Genomic DNA, 15,374 nt, shown 5'->3' on the forward strand with positions numbered 1-15,374 from the left:
CTAAACCAAAAGAGAACCATGGAGTATAGATCTGATTGTTCATTTAATTTAGAACAACACACTAACTGGACAAAGCACAAGGAAAGAGTCTTACAGCACGCTGATGGCAAATCCAAACACAAACCCACAGGCTTATAATTGGGTAAAGGCTAAAAGTTTTGAAGAAATCTGCACGTGTTTTTGCTTTAGGTGGGAGAAACAAATTGGCCATAAAAGACTTCACAGTGTACAGGTTGTACTCCATGTGCAGAGCAGCTGGCTACATTTAATTAAAAGGGTGGTTGGATTGCCTGCTCAACCCAGTGAGGTATACCAGAACCCATGTTTTATAATTAACTTGACATCAACAACAACAAAAAAAAAGTGAAATGTAAAGATTTGCTTGTTCTACCAGTGGCGGTGATGGGCCTTGGCTTGTGCAAATGCCTTTAGTATGACTTCTAGATCCACAGATTGCACCCTATTGAAATAAGAACAAACAGAATCGTGCCTCCCACTCACAAAGGGAGTGAACTGATTCAAGTGGGGGCCCCCTTCAGGAAGTCAGGTCCCTCCTACTCTCACTGCAAACATTTCTATTGCTGTAGTTTAAAGTTTGTCAGTTCTTGGAGACACCCCCCACCCCCCACTGGCCTGGGGCCCCAAGTGGTTGCCTGCCTTGACTGGTGGCAAGCAGTGCCTCTATATATAGTAGGTAGCTGCAGGTGTCACTATATTTCATTTACACTGAAAATGAGCCAAAATAAAGAAAAAAAAGTTTCATGCGTGCTAAAACTTGACATGTACAAACAAATCACCCTCACTGGTGAATAAGGTCAGGTTCACACTGGCATGCACTTTGTGGAAAAAGCTCTAATTCAGCTGAGTGGAAGTGGTTTAATAACACAGTAAGGAGGCAAGTTCAGGTCACTCTGGCACCAACATAGCAGGATAATGAGTATCATTTTTGTTTAACCTTGTGATTACTGCAGTTAAAGGTAATAGCAGACTTTCCGTAAAGTCTGTGGTCTGATAAGCCTTAAAACACGTAAGCGCCTTGAATATCCCAAATGCTGCAGGGCTGTTTTCAGTCTGAATTCCTGCTACTGTCAACTGCAAAAGCTAGGCAGAAACAATATGAAAGTAAGGAAAAGAAGCACTTTAACTGTAGACTGCTTTCCATTAATTATAAATCATTAATACCATAAAAAAACAGCAATCACTTTACCTCTTTATCACTTTTTAATCAATGACTGACTTCATCCATCATCTTCTCTTGTCCTCTTCAGGGTTGCGGGGGTGGGGGTGGGGGTGGGGGTGCTGGAGCCTACCCCACCTGCCACATGGCGAGAGGTAGGGGATACCCTGGACAGGTCGCCAGCCTGTTGCAGAGCTAACACAGAGATGACCATCCACGCTCACATTCACACTAATTTAGAATCACCAATTAACCTAACCCCACTAGCTGCATGTCTCTGGACTGTGGGAGGAAGCTGGAGTGCCTGGAGAAAACCCATGCAGGCATGGGGAGAACATGCAAACTCCACACAGAAAGGCCTCAGCCAGATGGCTTATTCAAACCCAGGACCTTCTTGCTGTGAGGCAACAGTGCTAACCACCAGATACAGACCATTTTATAAAATCTACCTGTCAACAAAAAAGAGAGAGACATGTATTTGTGTCTGGCCAGGAAAGTGTGTTACAGAGATGATGTGTGAGGAAAATATAAGAGAAACTAAGAGATTATGTTTGAGGTTAACACTAACAAGAACTATACACTGTGAAACTAAGCACTGCAAAATTTATAAAATAATAAAAAAAAAACCCTGCTTAAAACAGGAAATAATGCACACTGCACATCATATCACCAAAGTTTCTCATATATACATAATCTGTTATTTTGAACTGGTGACCATCACATGATAAGTTGTGTTTTTTTTTTTGTTTATTCATGTTCATGTCATCAGATCATGAGCTTTGAACCAGAGGGGTAACGAGAGTCTTTCCAGATGTTGGTCTCGCCACAGTTGGTGGTTCTCCTCTTGCACTGGCAGCAGCACCTGTACTCTGCAAGCTTATCAACCAGGAGCTGACCGGCAGACCTAACCGCAGGAAGACAGAGTTATTATGAGTTGTTGTGTTGTTGTTATGAATGATAGAGGTGCATCTTTAAACTCATCTTCAAGTTTAGTCTTTAGTACATGTGAGATCCACCTGACATGAACGCCTATGCCTGCAGTGAATAACTTTGTCTTCGGTGATTAGTTTCAGATGTCTTCCCTGGTGTGTTCTAGCTCCGTGATTGCCCCATGTGTGTATATACTGTCTGAGTCCTCCTCTGTTCTTTGGCACGTTGTCCCTCATTCCCCAGTGCTGCGCTCTGCCTGTATTTTCTAGTATTTTTTACTGGTTCCAGTCCAGCATTTTCTGTTTTGTGGAAAACCTTCAGCATTAAAGCTGTATTTGAGTTCATGTCCTGTTTCCTGAGTCCTGCAGTCTGGGTCTGCAACCTGTCTGATTCACAACACGTATTAACACAAACACCTCAACCATATTTTCGGCATGGATGATCTGAAATTTTGACCAACAATAAAAGTAACGGTAATCTCCATGCACACACCTCAGGAAACGCCTCTCATCCTCCTCTTGCTTGTGTTTGTGCTTCATACTGGAACTCCACTCCTGCTCTAGTGACTTGCTGATGTCCCGCGTCTTCTCAAAGCGTTTAATACGATCCAGTATTAGCCTGCACAGAAAACAAACCATGAGAAGAAAACAATAAGTTTTACACTTGTTCTATCATATTTTTCCTCACATGTTCTTCATATTCCACTTCTTTTATTTCCACCTCCCTTTGCTTACTCTGTTTTATTGTGTCTGAGCATCTCCCTCTCTTTCTCCAGCTGTGCCTGATGGTTGTGCAGTTCTTTCTTCCTCTGGGCGGCAGCACTGAAATTTACCTGGAAGATCTGTCAGCGCGAAACACATATCTACTTAAATGGGAAGGACAACAGTTTTAACACAACAACATGGACTGAATATGCACAGACCAGGTTGTTTCTGCAGTGTGGTAAGACTAACGCTGAAATGCTGAACTGATATAGAAAGCTGGTGACCTTCTGCGCCCTTTCTCGGCTCTCTGTGTTGCAGGCTGCTGTGTCACAACGGCTGAAAGTGGAGGTGTCAGGATGGCAATCTGGTGGTTCTGTGCACTTCTTATGCTCCACCTGAGGGGAAACCAAACAGGCTGATTTTAGATTTAAAGGTAGCGCAATACAATACAGTAGGTCACTTGATAAAAATGCATAAAAGCTGTATTTCTGGGCCTACATTCATCCCCCTACCTAGGAAGATGGGTGATTACACTGCTGACCTCCTTTGACCTGTAACCTTTGCCACAGGTGAGAAAGCCTGACTAAAATGCTAGTTTTGTATTTGATTAATTTGCTTTCTTGCCTCTCTTCTAGACTGCCTTAACCCAGGAACTCCCAAACCAGTCCAGTCCTTTCATGATCAAGTTCCTGAGGGAGCGTGGTATGAAAACGGTGAGTTTTGTCTGATATTTGAAGGATGTGTTGATTTGAAGCAGTTAGAGAGCAGGTGCACTCTATTCCACTGTTAACTTATTACAATTTTCTCTTGAATTAAAACTAAATGTAATGATTTTCAAATCTAATCAACTCATCATCAATTATTCACAAAAGAACATAGCAGACATATTAAATGTTTAAACTGAGAAGATTCACCATTTTCAATTCAGTTCAATTCAGTTTTATTTATACAGCAGCAAATCACAACAACAGTCACCTCAAGGCACTTTGTATCGCAACGTAAATTACAGAGAAAACCCCAATCAGACAACGGTCTATGAGCAAAGCACTTGGTGACAGTGGGAAAGAAAAACTCCCTTTTAACAGGAAAAAATGTCTGACAGAAGCAGGCCCAGGGAGGGGCAGCTGTCTGCTGTGACTGGTTGGGGGGTGAGAGGAGAGAGACAAACTGTGGAGGAGAGCCAGAGATTAATAATAACTAATCCAAACTCGGAGCTGGTTCCGCAAAAGGGGGGCCTGAAAGCTGCTCTGCATCTCCTTCTACTTTAAATACTCTAGGAATCACACATAAGCCAGCAGCCTGAGAGCAAGGCATTTAAGAAAAACATTAACTCATTCGCCAAAGAAGGGCCAGAACTGTTGAGCAGCTAAAATCCTCTATCAGACAATAATGGGACAACATTCCTCTCCCAGAAGTCCAACAGCCGGCCTGCTCGATTCCCAGATATTTACAGACTGTTGTTAAAAAATGGAAAAATGCTACACAGTGGTAAACATGTCCCTGTCTCACCTTTTTTGAGACATGTTGCTCCCATCAAATTCAAATGCTAGTGTTTTTTTCTTAAAATGGTGCATTAGTTGCACGCTAATTATTGCTTTGATTGTATCAGTGCTCCTAAGACCACACAGCTATATATGTAACAGAATGTTTGCAGAGGGTCACATCTTAAAGTAAACTTTGCCTTGCCTGGGTGTCCAGAGCCCTCTTGTAATGCTCAGTCTTTTCCTGTTTCTGCTGGAGCTGCTGAGCCTTCTGCAAAGCTATGCTGAAACACACAGATACACATCACATCACATTTGATATCACAACAGGAGATTATTTGAAATTTGTGGGCAGTGGCACTGTTACTCGCTCCTGGATCAGCTGGATCTGGTCTAGACCCTCCATGAGAAGGCGGTTCTGCTCATCTTGATCTTTAAATTTCCGTCTTCTTTCTATTTGAGCCTGAATATCGTTCATGTAGCGACCCTGCTGGATGCTCCTGGGAGGTGTGAGGGGCCGAGCCGGGAAGATGAATGAATTCTACACAAAACCCAGTGGACATGTTAACACATCACTGTTACTCAAAAGAGAGAGCATTACAAGACTGGTGCGATGTAACATTTCATAAATGGATTATTCTCATAACTGACATGAACTGACATGAATGCCTGTTCAATCTTGAATGACCTTTTTTTGTAGTATTTTTCATTCACATGAATTCAACAGGAAAACCACAGGCGGCTTTTATTTTGAAGAACGCGTATTTAATAATAAAATAAACAGAAAATTACCAGAAGTGTGACGAAAAAGGTGAGGATCGCAAATGTCATATTCAATTCACTCACAGGATTCACAGGAAGGTGAGTCAGCTCTTTCTTCGCTGACATTTGAAGGTTAAATGCAGCCACCTGCTTCGCACGTGTGTGTTGTTCTTTCAGCTTTGCCTGCCAGAAAATATATGCCGTTTACCATTGCGTTAATAAGTAAGATTATGTATATTATAAGTAAGAAAGACATGTCAAACTCATCTGATATTCAATCAAATAAATAAATTTATCATTAGGAAGATTTTGATCTGTTTTTGTGGGTGATTTGTGAAAGCATGAACTCAGTTTGAAAAAACATTTAAGGATAATTTAATTTGAATTCCAGGATGCATCTGTATTTTCACAGGTGTCATGCGGATGTATTTGTAAGTGTATGTGTGTGTGTGTGTGTGTGTGGGGGTAATACAGCTGCACATCAACATACTCGCATGATCAATGCACCTAATTCCCATTTTTGTGGCTGAACATTATGAAATGAGAAGCGACTTCTGCTCAGCACTCCAAAAAAGACTTCCTTATTGTTTATTTTTCTAAGGTGGTAGTGACATTTTCAGTTCGTCCTGACATGTTATAACATGATATGACACGGCTTGGATTTCACTTCCCGGGTTTCTGAATGAACAGTTTCATGATCCTCAGTGTGAATAGTTTTTTCCGACCCTAAAAATAGCCCCCAGGAATTTTCTCTTTGCTTCTTTGCTGCTTTGTTAGGATTCCCTACAAATGTTAGCAGTGGGAGGAATCCCCAACTTTGATCTGAAGTCAGGATTTTTTCCCCACTGGAAGAGGCTACATTTTGTGTAATATCTTCAAACATTTACATGTCAGATTTAAATAAGAAAAATTATGAAAAGTTATTCTAATGTTGCCAGGAAAATATCACAAAACTAATCTGGATCAAGACATCCTTACATTTGCGGTGATTTATATTTGACATTATGGCTCTGCCCACACCGCCCCATCCTTCACTGTGCAAACATGGAAAACAGAAGGCAAGGAGAGCAACAGAAAAACCCTCAATACTGTAAGTTAGCGTTAGATGTGACGTTGATTAATTCAGAATCAGAATGAAAAGGATTAGTTGGAATGCAGGTCGATTACAAAGCTGCTTGCAGATGCAGCAACTATAGCTGGGTCCATTCGTTTTTGGATGGTGACACATTTTCTATAGTTTTGCTTCTGCACCCCGCCACAGTGGATTTTAAAACAAATAATCAACATGTGATTGACGTGCAGACTTTCAGCTTTGGTACAAGTGGAACAAGTAACAGACAAGTTACTTGTCTGTAACAAGGCAATAAATATAGTAGACACTGGTCCACCATAATACGCTTTGCCTGTCCTACACGTCAAAGGGACACACATGCTGAAGTTGCAGTACCACCACGGTGTGTTATTTTATATAAAGCCAACAAGTTTGATGGCTATGTATGTAAATTGGATCACCTGCCAACGGTGGTAGAAAGTTGTTAGCTTGAAATGAAATATGGCACCCTGCTGGTAAGTTGCTGCAAATTACTGTAACTTAAGCCTGCGTGTCCACTTTATGCCTGGGACGGGCAACGCGTGAAATCTACATGGTGTACCAGCATGTCTATTACACACTTTGCCATGCTGCATTCAGTACTGATAAAGAGGTGGTTTTGCAGTAGTTTGCTCTGATGTGCTGTTAATTGTGTGCATAGAAGAATCTAGACGGCACTGCCCAGTCTGGTCATGTGCTCTTATAATTCATAGATGTTAAGCAAAACTAATTTATATTCATTTATGTTCTTTTTTTATTTTATTGTTGTAGAACCACACAAAGTTAAGGGACAATGGACAAAGTTACCACTGTCTGAAAGTATTATCTGTGTGTCACAGTGTGTGAGGTTTAAAATAAAGTTCACTGAAGATGAATCCACCCTAAGAACACTTTCTGAAGCCCCACAGTGATCACATCATCTGATGTCAACTCAGCAACTCCTTTAGCATCACTGATTTATTAGAGCACCCACTAAGAGATTTGCCAAACACATAAACACAGAATACATAGAAACATATCAGCTGACTCATCAGCTGACTCATCAGCTCAGCTGATGTAGGCTGGCACTGACATCAGTAGACCTTATGACTGGCTAATGCAGCCACATGTTGCTATGTCCACTATTTGGTGACGGAATTGCTCCACCACTTTTTTCCAGACGGTAATGATTTTAATTACATTTCTGTTGTCAGACTGAACCATCGTGTGGGTTCCCAGTAAATTATTTCTCAGTGTCTTTGATCATTCCGAGTTTTAACTGTGGGCCAAGATCAGGTTGATAGATGTGCATGTTGCTGCTTGACAGCTGAAGTGTACATGCGCTCCCACACACCTGTTCTTCCTCCATGCATTGCTCGTCTCTCACTTGTTGTTTAAGCAATAGCAGTTTCTCCTGTGCTCTCTCATCTGCCTGCTGCTTAGCCCTCAGGTGCACTGGCATATTTCTTTGGACCCGTTGTGTACACAGGTAGCACAGCTCCTACAGTCACAAGTATGCAAGAAGGTGACATTAGGGATATGACACAATGCATAAGAAGCATTCCAGCAAGCCGTTAATTACACATCCAGCAAAACTAGAGAAACACTCGAGTTACATTTGACAAACTAGTCCAATGTAACTCTCTTTTTACTGTTTATTCTTCAGTAACTCCTGAGGGAATATCTTCAAAGAGCTGCCAATATCCTATTATGTTCATTAAGTGTTGCCTATCTCTGTCTAAGCATGTAGGGGTTTTTTTTCATTTTTCATTTTTTTTAACTACTACCTGAAAACTATGCCAGATGAATAGAATAGAATAGAAGAGAAGAGAATAGAATAGAATAGAATAGAATTAACATAAACTCAGCAACTCATGCACATACTCGCCTGTTCAGCACGGGCATGCCCAGAGCAGTTCACATTTACAAGATGTTCCTCCAGTTTTGGCAGGACTTCTTGGGGTGATGTGGAGGTGGTGGTCCTGATAGTAGAAGCATATTCTTTAATGTATACTGAACATCAGAGGCAATGAATTCTTTGTAAATGGGTGGTTTGGTAATGTCATGTTAATTACTGTGATTTCCTTGTGAAGAAGAAATTATGATTAAAATGAAGAGCTCCTTTTTTTTGTTGCAAACCCCATTTATGGCAAGGCACTCTAGGTACTTGCTGATGCAGTACCTAGAGTGCCTTGGAGGTCTTGGAGGGTCCATTTAAAATGACATGATTTAGGTAGAGGTTATATTAAATAGAGGTTTTACAGGTTTGTGTGTGGAAGCTGACAGTGCATGGAGGCAATGATAGAAGAGGAATCTGTTCCACAGGTAGCCGTGCATCATTAATGGACACGTATGCGGTATCGGTGCAGAGACAATATATAACTGCCACTGGATACTCAGCTCTCAGATACTCATCAACCTGCAAACTGAAACGCACCATGGAGAGTGTGTGTTTGTCTGTCTCTGTGCTTTTGTATCACTGCGTGCGGGGTACCTGTCTCTAGCCTCCACAGGAGGTTTTGGATTTGGTTCCTCAGACTTCAGGCTGACAGTTTTCACCTTGGCAGGCTGCAGTGTCTGATGGGATTTAGCTTCTCTCAGTTGGGGAACTTCTGTAGAGACACACAACACTCAGTTCTATTAAACATAACTGCTTTAAATTCACTCTTCATAATTGCAGATCCAGATCAATTAGTCAGTCGCATATCCATTCTTTGTTAGCAAAGAGGTGCCCATTGGTAAGTATACTGACAGAGCGACCCAGTATTTTCTATACTATGTAATATGTGAACTGCTGGTACAGCCACTTTACTCCCCACATTCACCAGCACAGCTTGAATGAATAGACTGGTATATCCGTGTAGGTTCTCAGCCATCCAGGTCATGGTAGTCTCTGGAGCTTGAAAAAACTGGAGTTCTTTAAGATTTTTCACCTCTCATTTGAAAGGTTTCTTCAATTCTGAAGAAGGACCAGAATTCCTTTTTCTCTTTGCAGCAACTTGAAACAATTTAAACACTTTGACAGTTTAAAACATTCTGGATTTGATTTCAGTGCGTTGTCAACCCTCATCCCTAACTGGTAGGCTTGTACAAAAGGCTCTTTCACCTCCTGCATTCCTTTGGTCTGGAGCTGGTGACAAGCACCATCCATCTTTGTCCCTGGCTTTGTTTTCTGGCTGAGGAGAGACAATAGTTGGCAGGGTTACAGAGTTTGCAGTATGCGGGCTTTCAAGCCGAGATAGTCCACTGGGCAGTAAAGAAGCCCTGCTCCCAGGTCTCTGCAGGGGAAACAACACCAGAATACATGTATAATGCATCTGTTATACACAGTAACAGTCAAAAACAGACATTTTAGCTTACCTTGTTAAAGGCTAAAGGCAGCATACCAGTTCCATCCAAGCCATTAATAAAATCTCTGTCGAATTTCATCTGGACCTTTAAAATGAGCAGAGATGAGATCATGTTGAAGGAAAAGGTTATCATGCCCCCACACAGTAAGAACAGGTATGAACAGACAATCCACCTTGTTATTCTTAAAGGACAGAACTCCAATTCCTTTGAAAGTGAGAAACACGTTTTTTCCCTTGGCCAAAGCTCTGAAGAGCAGGAGCAGAGTTTCCCTAACACATCCTTCCACAGTGTCTCGACTGAATGGAGTCTCTTGTGATACAGCTGCAAAGTTCAGTTGCACCACTGGTAGGTGTGTTGCTGCAAGGGACACACACATGTGTGTGCACACACACAAAATATTGAAAAAAGTTAAAGGCTTAAGGAAACTAAAATTCATCTATCTCGCATGGATCAAACAAATGAAACATATAGCATTAAGCTCACTGGATGCTGAGTGCTTCAAATAGAAACCAAGCATAGTACAAATTCATATTTTTTCAAGTTTTCTAAATAAAATAAAGCAGTTAGCATTGTACTGTGATAACAATGGGGTTCAAACTCATGTAAAATGCATAAATATATTTAAATAATATACCACACTAGGTTGTGCACCCATATCAACAGGCAACTTATTCTTTTTTTCAGATGCTCCTTTTAGGGGTTGCCACATCATCTGTCTCCATCTCACCCCATCTCTAGCATCCTCTTGTCACACCAACCCTCTGCATGTCCTCCTTCACTATATCCACAAATCTTCTCTGTGCTCTTCCTCTTATTCTTCTGCCTGAAAGCTCCATATTCAACATCCGCTGTCCAATATATCCACTACCCCTCCTCTGCACACATCCAAATCAGCTCAGCCTTGCCTCTTTAACTTTGTCTCCAAACCACTTGACCCGATGTATTGGTAATCCTGTCCCTCCTGGTTACTCTCAAGGAAAGTCTTATCAGCCTCAGCTTTGCCACCTCCAACTCAGCCTCCTGTTTTTTTTGTCAGTGTCACCGAATGCCAAACCATGCATCATAGCAGGTCTCACTACTGTCTTGTAAACCTTCTGTAAAGCTCTATTAACAGATAAATACAGTATATCATAATAATAGGCTATGTGCTAAGTACATGATTTTGGTCCAGATGTGCGACAGCCTGCTCAGTAAGGTAATCCACAATCTGGTAACCAAGATTCAGTAAATGATGATTTGAGTGGTGTAAACAGTCCTTTAAATATAGCTGTACACACTGTCCTTGTTGGGCTCACCTGCAGCCAGTGGCATGGACTGTTTCAAACCCAGAGAATGGACCAATTTTCCAGCCAGAAGGAATACTGGTCTCTGTATCAATTTGAATTTGTTTCCTATATCCAAGTTCTGCTGAGAGAATGTGAAGGTTCCCAGTCCTGCCAGGTGGACTCCCTATTACAATAGATCAGTTAACTTGATTGACAGACAGACAGACAGACAGACAGACTTAACTTTTTTAAGGTCATCTGGTGTTCAATGAAGGCGGATACTTGTGTCCAAATGCAGACCATTCCTTGAAACAGGCACATACAGCTGGCAATGAATTTCTGGTATGTGGCTAACATAAACTACCAGATGAATGCTCATGTTGGAGTAAACAGTTTACTATCACTAATAAATAGAAACTTTTCTTCAGACCGTTTTCAGAGAGCTTGGAGAGAACAGGTAATGCCTGTCTGTCCTGTTCTGACACCAGCTGCAGTACTTCGATCATCTCTGGGAAAGATACTCACAGGGTGAATTTTTAAGCGTTTTCTGGATTCTGTCTTGTTCCTGCCTGACTCCAACTCCAAGAGACCAGCATGTGAGAGCTATGGTTGCCTCCAGCAATGCTCCCCCACACAGTGCACGGGTCAGATTTCCAGGTGTTCTGAACTACAGTGACAGGTAGCACTGCATGAATGTATAGAAAGTAATGGTGTTAAACAGAAAAAAGTAGGCAATAGTCAGGTGGTGTACTTGGCGTATAGTCAGCTATTTATTTGAGCTAAGTAAGGTAATAAACTCTCTCAATAATCTACTACCTTTAAAATAAACTTTACAACCCAGAACAACATTGTAACAGAAGTGTAATGAAAAACAGCACAATAGTATTAAAATCAATGAGAAACTGCAGTTGGAATTATCCCATGTATTTGAGTGTAGTATATAATAAAAAGCTTGATATCTTCAGCAGCTTCTATATCCGCTCATCAACACTATTGACCATTATGAGTGTGTAGACCTACACAGCCCTTCAAGAAGAACGTCCTGCTAGGCAGCCAAACTGAGCACACTTCCAAGCAGTTATTACATCTACCAAGGGCATTTTATTATTTTTTTAAATGAATTCTGATAAAACTTTGTAGAGATGTGCAGTGGGGTCATGTTAAAAAATCCATTAAAATTCAGGACACGCATCTCAATAAAAGTAAAAATCTAAAATGATAAAACACAATGCAGTGCAAACATCCATCCATTTTCTTCTGCTTATCCTGGGTCGGGTTCAGATTTCAAAGCTGGGTCTTTGCAGAGCTACGGACGTAACCTACGTAAGTGGCCGATACTGTTGCCATATTAATGCTTGTGCAGGTGCGCTGCGTGTGTTAATTACCTTTTAATCGTGTCCCAGTGGTTTACATGCGGTGCTGGCCGACAGAAGCATGAAATGCTAGGACTTCTTTTCACTCCTGGGTCCCACTCTTTGCTATGAATGCGCTGCCTGGTTAGTTAGAAATATGCTGTAGTATAATATTACATAATAAGCTCAAGTTATTCATGTCCAGTTATTTACAAATCAGTACCTGTTATCCATTTTCTACTCCTACATAATGTTTTTTAATCAAAGTAAACATCTGTCATGCTTGAATATCTTGAGGATATTCAAGTGTGTGTGGGAGTTTGCCCATCCATCTGTTTTGTGAACTTGAAGAAGGCATGCAACCATATCCTGTGGGAGGTGCTGCAGGAGTTGAGGTGTCTGGCCCATTGTTACAAGCCCTTCAGTCGCTGTGCAATTGCAGTGAGAGCTTGGTCTTGAATCTGCCTTGTTCCCAGTGGGCGTGGACTCTGCCAGGGCTGCCCTTTGTCACCAATTCTCTTCATAATTTTTATGGACAAAATTTCTGGGCATAGCCAAGTGGCGGAAGGCTTCTTCTTCTTCTGGAATCTCATCTCTGCTTTTTGTGGATGATGTGGTCATGTTGGCTTCATCAGGCTGTGGCTCCAGCTTGCAGAGTATCATGTTAGACATGTTTCTAAGATTTGTAGGGCCGAGTACAATAATCTCAGTTTTATATGAATTAGTAGGAAGAAATTAGAGGTCATCCAACTTTCCTGCAGTTTAACTAATTGGTGTTTGTTATCTGGCTTCATGATAGATAAAACTGGGTATCATCTGCATAGCAATGAAAATGAATGCTATGCCTTCTAATAATACTACCTAAGGGAAGCATGCCTAATGTAAATAGAATTGGTCCTAGCAGAGAACCCTGTGGAACTCCGTAATTAACATTAGCGTGTGATGAAGACTCCCCATTTACATGAACAAACTGGAGTCTATTAGATAGATATGATTCAAACCACTGCAGCGCAGTACTTTTAATACCTATAGTATGCTCTAATCCCTGTAATAGAATATTATGGTCAACAGTATTGAATGCTGCACTGAGGTCTAACAGACAAGCACAGAGATGAGTCCACTGTCAGAGTCCATAAGAAATCATGTGTAATCTTCACTAATGCTGTTTCTGTACTGTGATGAATTCTGAATCCTGACTGAAGCTCTTCACAATAAATCTTTCCTTTGCAGATGATCAGTTAGTTATTTTACAACTACTCCTTCAAGAATTTTTGAGAGAAAAGGACGGCTGTCTTAGCTACAATTAGCTAAGACAGCTGGGTCAAGTGATGACTTTTTAAGTAATGGTTTAATTACTGCCACCTTAAAGGCCTGTAATACAGTAAGTAGCCCAAAGACAGATTGATCGTATTTAAACTTGAAGAATTAATTAATAGTAGGACTTCTTTGACCAGTCTAGTAAGAATGGGTTCTAATAAACACGTTGATGGCTTTGAGGAAATAACTGTAAATTAACTCAGATAGATCTATCAGAGAGAAAGAGTCTAAATAAATTTCCATCGCTCCATACAGCTCCCCAGCCTGCTGCTGGGCTAACGAGACAGACAACCATTCACACCTATGGGCAATTTAGAATCACCAATTAACCTAACCCCACTAACTGCATGTCTTTGGACCGTGGGAGGAAACTGGAGTACCCGAAGAAACCCCACGCAGACACGAGGAGAACATGCAAACTCCACACAGGAAGACACCAGCCAAGGTGAATTTGAAATCAAGGCTTTTTGCTGTGAGGCAACAGTGCTGCCCCTAAATAATTATCAGTATTACTAAAAGTAGCTGTATATAAAGATATGTCTGTGAGATGGTTATGAATTTTTTTTTTAATAGTTAAAATTTTATTTGTGAAGAAATTCATGAAGTCGTTACAGTTACAGGAATTCTCGCCACAAGAGAGCGCTGACTCTTTGTCAGCCTGGATACAGTGCTGAAAATTAATATGGAATTGTTATTCTTATTTTCTTTAATCAGTAATGAACAGTAAGATGCCCTAGCTTTACTGAGGGCTTTTGTTGTTGTTGATATTTATCTATTTATTTATTTATTTATTTTTTTACAGAGCAACAAACTCTTTTTTCCAGACGAAATGATAGTAGGGGCCACAGTATCCAGAATCGTACGCAGTGAGGATGGAACACTATTAACAAGATACTCGACCTCTGGGGGAGTCGAGTTTAGGTGGTCCACGTCTCCTTAATTAGGCTGTGGGCCAGTAAGCTTTAATGCTCAAATTTATTCAATTTTAAATTTCAGAGGTCTGATGTCCAGCCGTCACCTTGGAAATGAACAGAAATAAACAGCAGCATTGAGAGCGCACTCAGCCAGAAAATAATTAACTATTTTACTGCTCCGAGGGCTAAATTACCAAATTAACGATTTGCTGCTTTTTACAACGGTTTTGCATTTTACTGGTATATGTTTTATGTTCTTTATAGATTTTATTCACGAATTGATAACTTTTCTGGAGTAGGTGTAAATCACAATGATTATTTTCTGTGGAAGAAAAGTCATCTGATCCGCTTCCGACTTAGCCAACACCACGTCTTTCCTGTGAAGCACAGGGCATTTCCTTTACAGATAACTCACTGAAATATTTTGAAAATCAGAATTCACACTTTAGAGTCTTATTAATTATTTTATGACATTTTCCAAAATGTATCATTGTAATGTAAAAAATTAAGGTCAAAGAAGTTACCATATTTGGGTCCTTGCCCATATATGGTGAAAGGAACTTTATTTTAGAACATTACAAATTCATTACATCACTTTTTAGAATATTAAAACATACACATAATTTTTTTCTTTGTAACATTAGGACATTTCTTCAAGACCACATGCTTAGTGACCTCACTGAGGCGTGGGATTTGCGTCATAAAGTGTGAAATTAGGAAATTAGTTTGGGTAACTGAATTTAGGCAACGGAAGGATACCCCGGATATGTTGAGCTCGCTTCGTATTATGGAATGGGAGAAGTGCAAAAAAATATATATATATTCAAAGATAAGATTAAAACAAACCAAAAAAACAGCACGAAAAGTACAGATAGCGGCTGCAGCGGACACTATGCATTGTTTAAAACACCAAGTTTCACTTCAGCACAAACAAGAATAGCGCACAGACTGCAACACTTTTTTGTACACTACAAATGCTCTGCAGCAAGAGTCCGTGACGACAGATGCCCGCACATTTTACTGTGAAGTTTTGTTTTCGCCTGAGCGTACGG

At 40.7% G+C, this 15,374-nt stretch overlaps 1 protein-coding gene across 1 annotated transcript; it reads right to left on the minus strand.

Annotated features, from left to right (window-relative positions):
* Positions 1 to 1,858: 1,858 nt before the first annotated feature.
* Positions 1,859 to 9,762, minus strand: LOC115778324 (coiled-coil domain-containing protein 81). Its single transcript, XM_030726405.1, has 13 exons — positions 9,647 to 9,762; positions 9,484 to 9,558; positions 9,230 to 9,401; positions 8,618 to 8,735; positions 8,012 to 8,105; positions 7,478 to 7,624; positions 5,139 to 5,237; positions 4,664 to 4,833; positions 4,498 to 4,576; positions 3,096 to 3,206; positions 2,842 to 2,948; positions 2,600 to 2,725; positions 1,859 to 2,081 (listed from the first exon to the last, which is right to left on the minus strand). Exons 2-13 carry the CDS (start codon positions 9,550 to 9,552, stop codon positions 1,943 to 1,945), a joined length of 1,431 nt encoding a protein of 476 aa, XP_030582265.1. The 5' UTR covers positions 9,553 to 9,558; positions 9,647 to 9,762; the 3' UTR covers positions 1,859 to 1,942.
* Between the last annotated feature and the right edge of the window lie 5,612 nt (positions 9,763 to 15,374).

Source organism: Archocentrus centrarchus, chromosome 3 (assembly GCF_007364275.1).
Source record: "Archocentrus centrarchus isolate MPI-CPG fArcCen1 chromosome 3, fArcCen1, whole genome shotgun sequence".
Lineage (NCBI taxonomy): Eukaryota > Metazoa > Chordata > Actinopteri > Cichliformes > Cichlidae > Archocentrus > Archocentrus centrarchus.

Excerpts from the sequence above, each read along its gene's own strand:
- LOC115778324 (XM_030726405.1), bottom strand. The coding sequence starts at position 9,552 with ATGAAATTCGACAGAGATTTTATTAATGGCTTGGATGGAACTGGTATG. Across the intron at positions 8,106-8,617 it reads CCTGTGGAGGCTAGAGACAG|GACCACCACCTCCACATCAC; the intron begins GTACCCCGCACG and ends TTCTACTATCAG. Across the intron at positions 4,577-4,663 it reads CAGATCCAGCTGATCCAGGA|CATAGCTTTGCAGAAGGCTC; the intron begins GCGAGTAACAGT and ends TGTGTGTTTCAG.